Source organism: Typha latifolia, chromosome 8 (genome assembly GCF_019914945.1).
Source record: "Typha latifolia isolate L0001 chromosome 8, TyphaL0001v2, whole genome shotgun sequence".
Lineage (NCBI taxonomy): Eukaryota > Viridiplantae > Streptophyta > Magnoliopsida > Poales > Typhaceae > Typha > Typha latifolia.
Window position 1 is genome coordinate 3916167 of NC_133093.1, and position 8661 is coordinate 3924827.

General features: G+C 33.3%; 1 protein-coding gene across 2 annotated transcripts; it reads right to left on the reverse strand.

Moving 5' to 3' along the window:
- Positions 1 to 927: 927 nt before the first annotated feature.
- Positions 928 to 8335, reverse strand: LOC140794433 (upstream activation factor subunit spp27). Of its 2 annotated transcripts, none has more exons than XM_073146459.1 (3): positions 8081 to 8335; positions 1454 to 1586; positions 928 to 1374 (listed from the first exon to the last, which is right to left on the reverse strand). In XM_073146459.1, the coding sequence occupies exons 1-2, from the start codon at positions 8246 to 8248 to the stop codon at positions 1458 to 1460; spliced, it is 297 nt and encodes a 98-aa protein (XP_073002560.1). In that variant the 5' UTR covers positions 8249 to 8335; the 3' UTR covers positions 928 to 1374; positions 1454 to 1457. The 2 variants fall into 2 exon arrangements, with proteins under 2 accessions (XP_073002560.1, XP_073002559.1); XM_073146458.1 differs by having other exon boundaries at positions 1459 to 1586; positions 8081 to 8332.
- Between the last annotated feature and the right edge of the window lie 326 nt (positions 8336 to 8661).

Sequence of the window (8661 nt, forward strand, 5' to 3'; positions counted from 1 at the left end):
TATTACCATGCCTTATAATTACATTAGCCTCCATTCACTTCATTCTAGAATACAAATATTTTTCATCAAAAATTACATCTTATACCACATACTATCCTAATTATTAATTTATTCTTGATATCTATCCCTATTAATCTGTTTTATATCAAATCAAAAAATATTAATGATAATTTAATAAAAAATAAAACATAATTTTTTTATCTTTTTCTTTACTTTATATCACATCAAAAATAATTATTACACCCTTATTTCAGAATATAAATAAAGATAAGAATAATTATTCCTAAAATAAATACCTTATTATAAAAATAACAAAGAGAAACACCTATTCTAAAATTAATCTTATTCCTAAAATAAATGAGGCCTTAAAGATTACCACACACTACGTAGCTTTTACCAATTCTAAATATATATTATTATCATAACTATAGTGTTTTAAAACTTTGGTCTTTTTTAATGTATTTCCCTCAAGAGTTCCTTGTTACCTAATCAATAATATTTTATTATCATAAATTTAGTGTTTTAGAACTAGGGCTTGTTTGCATTTACAGCCCTCAAATCCTCTTTGTTTGCATGTATACCTTTTAAATTTAGTAATTGCATGTAACTGGGATAATGCTCAAATGATTAAAAAGAGGCACTCAAATGGTTAAGCAGTTGCATGTTGTACGAGCGTTAACATCCGTTTAACTGGAATGCTATTAAGTACCAAATATATATGTAATTACATACATACCCTTCAAAACGTGTTATTTTTGCATTGATACCCTTCTAGTTACTTTTTACAATATCTAAACCATTTAATAGATGAAAAGATAAAGATACCCTTAACTAAGAGTAATGCATGGAAAGAGAGAATAAGGATAATTTTGTCTCCTTACTGTTAAATGGATCAAAAAGTAAAAGAAAGATATTAAAGAACGTCTATACAAAAACTAATATATATAAATGTCAACTTTAGAGGGTATACATATAAATAAGCAATTTTAAAGGGTATACATGAAAAAACAAACCTTAAAACTTCACACACCATTAAGCCTCAAGGCTTGTCACCCTGTCTCAGTTGACCTTCATGCAGGACATAAATCAACATTTTTTCGATCACGTAACAACAAAAGCGAAAATGCAAAAGAATCCTTTCAAGAAGTCCTGTCTTGATACCATGAGAGATGGTAATATAACTTGGCTCTTAAAGTACCTAGGACCACCAATAGACAAAAATATGGTCAACAGCATAGTGCTTTCAGTTGAGCAGGTTTAAATGATATTGAACAAAACTTGTATGAAAGAAAAAACCAGGAGTGTCATGGCCAAAACTTTTCCCTTTAACTACTAGGTGCGTCGGCATCTCATCGTAGGATCTAAATAGTATACCTGTAAAACTTCTAGTTTAATTACTGGCTCGAAGGGAAGTCTACCGAAATCCACTTTATATTTATGAAATATTAGATACCCAACTATTTCGAGGCTTTGGGGAAATGGAGCTTGATCAGCATTGGGAGTTCTGCAAGTTCAACCTGAGGCTTGCCTAGCAATATACTCTTCAACTTGTTATCACAATTGACTACGTTCCTATTATTTGGATCCTGCAAATACAAAAGCATTCACTATCCAAATTTGTATAACTTCTAGTAAGTCTAATAGATGCCGCACAGTACAAAAGGCAGGATGCTTATAAACAGATACAAGGGAAATGCTAATGTCGGAAAATTCACTCATGCAACAATAAGTTTAGCAATAAGCATAATCAATAAACTTGCAGCATAGGAAAAATAAGATATGAGAAATTTACTTTGATAACCCAGGAGAATCATACAATATGTGAGAATCCCAACTTACAAAAGTATGAAGAGCACAATCTAATTCTTCTGTGTGACAAGTAAACATTGTTGCACCCATTCTTCAATAAGGAAACAATATAAAATGCAAATATGAATAATAAAATCATCACACAGGTTTATTTTTCTGGAGCTCAACTTTATCTTGTTTTTCCTCTTATAAGCACTTTAAATATGAAATATAGCTAGCTCCCTTTCTCAAAAACATAAATCTCTCACTTTGATCAGATTATTCTCCATATTTACAGGAAATTAGAAGGACCACTCATTTGCTTTGTAGAATGAAAAATTCCACCAAAACACTGACTGCAACTTAGTGAGCTCACAAGTTCCACAAAATAATCCTCTGTTACATGCGAGAAACTTTGCATGAAAATTTAGAGGGTCACCATCAAGTAAATAGATAATAGCAAAATTCATTGAAGCTTTTAGTGGATCCTTGTAATCTTTGAATTATGTTGTCTATGAGACACAATATTTAATGGAGAAAGACTTAGATATTGATGCAGTGGAAGTGGCTTTGGCAGATTAAACCAATTGAAGAGCCCCTCAATTCAGAGAATCCCAACAATTTCAGTTCTTCCTTTAGGTAGCATTTTAATTTCTCAACAGGTTTTGTTGCATCTGTTGTTGGCTAGTAAGAAAGATCATCTCTTGTTGCTTTCTAATCTGTAACTGCTATTTAAAAAATAAGAAAACTGCAACTATGCAAGGTCAAGATAGTGATTGACCTTCCTTTTCTTTGTTTTTATTCCTTACTTCACCATCTATGTTTCCTCCCTCAAAGAATATCTAAAACTGAAGAACAGTTTTTGCTACAATGTTTTTGCTATATTTGGAAAAACTAGAAGAAGAAACAAAACATATTTGTTCCTGATTTCTCAAGAAGTATGATGTCAAAGCTCCCTTCATTATATTTTCTTCTTTAAAGATAAAAAACGGCAATTATAAGCAAGGTTCTAAAACTCGGCAACGGAATCGGGATCATGATCAATCTCTAGAAGAAATGGCATGTATCAACTGTATTGGTCACATTGGCCGCCCATATCTGATCGGAATATCTTTAATTATGTAAAATTTTAAATACTATTTAAAAATACCAAAAAAAATCTAAAAACTTAACTCATAGAAAAATAAGAAAATAAATATGAGGTGTAAAACCTTAAAAAGATATCACTCAAAACCATGATGGATTTCGACCAAAATTTATATGCACTAGTAAATTACCATTATAGAATAATACAACAGTAAGAAAAATGTGACTTAAAAAGTGGGTGAGAAAGAAAGAGAAGAGAAATGAGAAAAAAAATATTCACTCGAGTTCACAAGGGCTAAAAAAAGACAGCTGGTGGCATCAATTACTATGTCTCCTAGGTTAGATAAAAAATTAGTTTCAGCGGAGTTTTGGCCCATCTAGTTGATATGGGTCAGAATTGAGATCGGCCAAATTTGAGAACCATGATTACAACATACTCATGCATCTCTTCTTTAAAAGTTCTACAATTCATCACAAAGTAAAGGCTTGTAACTCATAGAAGCTACTCAAAATATTATAGGACCATACTAAACATGATTCATATATCTACAAAGGAACTACTCATAATACTATGTAAAAGTTTTACTTTGAAAGAGAAAGCAGGTCTTTGTCAGCATTTCACTAGCTTCAAAAGGGCAAAATAGCATATATGATTACATATCATGTATATTAAGTACCATTTGAGATATAGGTTTGAGATTTTTGAGCCTGCAAACATGACAATGGCAATATACTGATCTCCAACCGAACATGAAAAGGCATGGCAAGTTTCACTTTTCACTACAAACCATCTAAGGTATCTACTAGGTAATTTTGAAATCAGAAGTCCCAATGGAGGTGGGGACGTCACAAAATGCTCCCACGACACATTAGTACATCAATGACCACCAATCATTACCACCATTTCTCCCTCGCCTCTACATATCCCCTCCACACACTACCACCAACCACCTTTTTTTTCCCTCACACACTGTCACCTCCTCTCATTCTCTCCCTCTCTCTAGCAGACTAAATCACCCTTATCTACACCACCTTCTCCTCTTTATGATTTGATTATTTTATTTGTGATTTACTATTTTACTGTGTATAAATGTGAATTAGTTTGTGAAATTATAATTTGATTATTTCATTTAAATTAGTGTGATATTTATGTTTGTGGTATTTACATTTACTAAGAAACATGTTGATTAGATTAGTAGCATATATTAAATTGCTAGACTGCATAACAATGCTATTATGCGCTATGTGGTGGGATGATCAAGGTTCCCAGTTTCCGCCGATCCCGACCGAAACGGGTGGGAACGGGTCGGATTCAACCTAGATCCGATCCAAGGGACATTAATAATTAATGTCCCCCCACCCACCTGCCTCTCTTTCTCCCTTCTCTCTCTCTCTCTCTCTCTCTCTCTCTCTCTCTCTCTCTCTCTCTTTTCGTCTTTTCTTTCTTTGTCTCTTTCTCAGTGGTCTCTTTCTCACCAACAACTGAGTAGATCTCCAGTGACCTCGACCTCCGACAACGTTCTCCAACGAAGATCCGACGACCTCGACCTCAGGCAACCTCGGGTGATTATTTTTTCAGTTTCCAATTCCTTTCTTTCTCAAATTTTTTTATTGTGCACCTACTACTGTAGTAAAGAACTGAAGCAACAGATGTTACTACTGCGTAGCGGCACCAAGTGCTACTGTGGTGAAGCAGCAGCACCAACAACAGCTGTTGCTGAGAACTTGAGAGGCTAAGAGGAGTGGAAACTGAAAACTGGAAACTGGAAAGAAGCAAAGAAAAAATAGAAAAAAAAAATTGAGAGGGTTTTATTTTCATAAATTTTGAATTATTTTATATTTTATTTTAATTTTTGTTAACATTTTTTAATTACAAAGTTAAAATATCAATGGCTCCAAAAAAGAAGTCATATGATACCGATATTGGGTGGTAATATTGTAGCACTATTGGGTAAAATAAAAGATGTATTAAATGCAACTAATGTGAAAAGGAAATGAGTAGTGATGTCAACCGTTTGAAAGAATATTTAGCTAAAAGGCAGGGAAATGTAACAGCTTACACTCAAGTGTCTTTAAAAGTTAGAAAACAGATGTTGGCTCATCTAATTGGCTAAAAAAAGGATAAATAATCTACACAACAGAGAGAGTCAATGGTTCATGAAGAATTGATGCATAACCCTATACACATTGATGATGATAGGAGTGAGCAGAGTGGGGAGGATGAGGAGAATAGACAGATGAGGAGGGCAATGAAAGAAAGCAGAAATGTGCATAGAGAAGAAGAAGAGATGAGAATAAGCACTGATGGTAACTTTCAGAAATCTAGATTAATTAATATAAAGGGAAAGAGAATATGGGGCAGTAGTTCTACCCAATAAAACTTCTAGTGTTACTATAGAGTTTAAAAATATTATACCAATGGATACATATCTTAAAAATAACAAAGGTCATACACAAATTTTAATAAAGACAGCTCTTGAAAGAATTAAAAATGCAAATAAACACATTGGTAGAGTTATCTTTAAATTTTTCTTTTCTACAACTATATTTATTTTAGTATAGCTGATAGTCTTTATTATCACACTATGATGGATGCTATACAATCAGTAAGACTTGGTATTCCACTTCCTAATTTAAATAATATTGCTACTAAATATCTTGACTTAGAGATAGATGAATTTCATACTTATATTAAAAAATTTAAACGGTATTGCAATAAATTTGGTTGTACACTGATGTGTGATAAGTAAAGTATACAAAACATAAGAAATACAATTAATTTTTAGTGTACTCAGACATGAGGACAATATTTCTAAAGTCTGTAGATGCTATTGCTCTTTTCAAAAATGTAGATTATATTTGTCAATTGATAGATGAGGTGGTATGAGAAATCGGTGAAAAAAGAGTACTCCAAATAGTTACTGATAATAGGGCTAATTATAAAGCTTCCTGAAATTTACTTATGATAAAAAGACCTTATTTATATTGGACGTCATATGCTGCACATTCTATTGATCTAATGTTAGAAGATATTGCAAAAGAGCCTAAAATTGACATAGTCATACATGAAGGTCAGAGGTTGACAAATTTTATATATAACTATGGTTAGATTCTTAATTTACTTAGGTAGATGACTGATGGTAATGAGATTTGACACTCATTTTTTAGCCTTGGAGAGCACCATATGCTACAAATATGATATTATGCAGATGCTTACATCACAGGAGTGGTCTATAAAAATTAAGAATATGAAATGATGTTTATCCTTGGTGTTCTCAGACACAAGATCCAAATGTTGTTTATTATCCTCCTCAGACGCAACTCACACAACAAGATTCATATAATATGACTAGTATGATGGAATCACTTTTTAGAGCATCAACTCTTAGGCATCATTATTTATAAACTTATAGTGATTATGAAGATGAAGAACATAGAAATTTACGAGAGCCAACTCGGTATTCATCAAAATTTTAAATTTTGAGTAAGTTAATACATTTTTTTAAGTTTTTAGACTTTATATGTGAGTAATTTTTGTTTTCTTATTTTTCTGTCATTTTTTGTAATTTTTTCTGCATTTTTAAATAATTTTTAGAATTTTATGTAATTAAAAAATAGTCTGATCTGATACAAATTGCTGATATGGCCGATACGTATCGTTTTTCCGGACGACCGATACCGATCCCGATCCCGATCCCGATCGCGATACTGGGAACCTTAGGGATGACCGTCCACATGCCATGGCGCTTTTCAAAACATTGACTTTTATTGATAAATTGCATATGTGCCAACATATGCACCAGCATACCAGCATTGACTTTCACAACATTGTTGGAAGAGGGAAAGAAAGGCTATTAATGGGCTTCTAGGTAAAGAAGCAAAAGAGTTTCTACCTGTGTTAAGATCAAGTAAATTGATCACTAATTGGAGAAAGATATGGTGAAATAGAAAATTGATAAAGGGATGTTTTTTCAATAAGGTCTCAGTACAATTTTTTTTAAAATCCTTCGGAAGTATTCAATTTTCTACCCTACTATTTGGAAATTGAGTACCCTCTGAACATTCATGCTATTCTTTTGTTAGTAGTAGTATATCATAAGAAAATATTGACTAGCGATAACTTACTAAAAAGACAATGGCTGGTTATGATAAAGTGCTTATACTGCAATATATAAGATAAATGCCAGCATTAGATTCTTCAATGTGAGAATGTTCTTCAAATGTGGAAATGTATGGAAGGAAGAAACAAAGAAGCAATTTAAGGAAAGACTTGATAGTGTTCTTTAAAATTTATAGATGAGATCTTTTTTAAAACAGTAAGAGAGAACAAGATTGCCTTTACAAAAATAAAATAAAATAAAAAATAGGAGCACCAATTGAAAGTCATTGGTCTATAACAATAAAACCTTATTTTCGTCTTGGGCATCATCACAGGGCAATAAATAAGGACAGAACAACTTCTCCCAGCCAATAGTTTGCAAGATCTGATCTATTTTGATGAGGAAACTTAACTCTGTATTTGCTGTGTCAGATCTGTAATGTTAAAGCTAATGTAGGAATGCTATATTATTCTGTGGAATTTTGTGGAACTGGATCATTTCATAATGGTTGACTGTAAAAAACCTATAGCTATTGACTTTTTGCAAGAAACAACAGCCCTTCTTTGATTTCCTTAATAACAGGAGGCTGACATGAAGGCATGATCACTTTTTAACAAAAGGAAACAAAATGTTTGTAATTGAACTCTCTTTATGGCACCAAGTTCACATCAAATCTTCGGAAAACTATTTCACAATTTTATTCCTATCGATTATGCCTCAGGATCTAAAAAAACATCAAAGATCATCTCTCTCTCTCTCCATCTCGGAGCATACAATTTACGAAGCCCATCTCCAAATGATTCAAGTCCAAATCAGTTATATCTCTGTCTAAAAAAAATTAAATATTGCATGCATGCCCCCTTTTGCATAATCTATAATAAAAGACATCTATACACAACTTTCGACGTTTGAGGTAGTCTGTACATATAACAGCAACAAAAAATAATGAGAAAGAAAGCAAAACCCTATACCCTACTCTTCTATCGTTTTATGCATATTACAAAACCATTGGAAAGGAAAGGAAAGAACAAGAACAGCAACAACAACAACAACAACAACAACAAGCAAGCAAGAAGTTGTGTTTGAGGAATTAGGGGGGGCGGTACCTGGAGATTGTGATCCTTGATGTAGGACCAGACGCGGATGAAGAAGCCGAGGTGAGACATCTGGGATTGGCCTGCGAATTCCCGCAGAGTGGAGGGCAGGTTGGCCAGGTCGATAAGGCTCGCTACCTTCTTCGGGCACTCCCCCATCATTGCCTTCTTTAACACCATCCCTCTTTTTCTCGCTCTCTCACCCTCGCAGTGAGTTGCAGCAAAAGCAAAAAAGCGGAAGTGTCCCGGGTAGGGCTGTAAATGGGTCGGATTCGGATGTACTCTAATCCCCTCACTTTGTCATGCTGAGAGATCTCGAGTCTTGACGGCGAGACGGCGATTCACCGTAAAGTGAACATTTCCATCCAGTGGAAAAGTATTTCCCAAAGTATAATCTATTGTTTAAACTATTTCCATAACTATTACAAAATTTTTATCAGTTCAGTGTCACGTACAGTTGTGAGGTGATTTATTAATACACTAAACGCTCGAATACTATTTTTTCTATATAAATTATCTTCCTAGGAAGCGATTAATAATTTGCTCTCCTGCAAGATAATTTACTTATTAATATATTAATATGCTGGAAAACT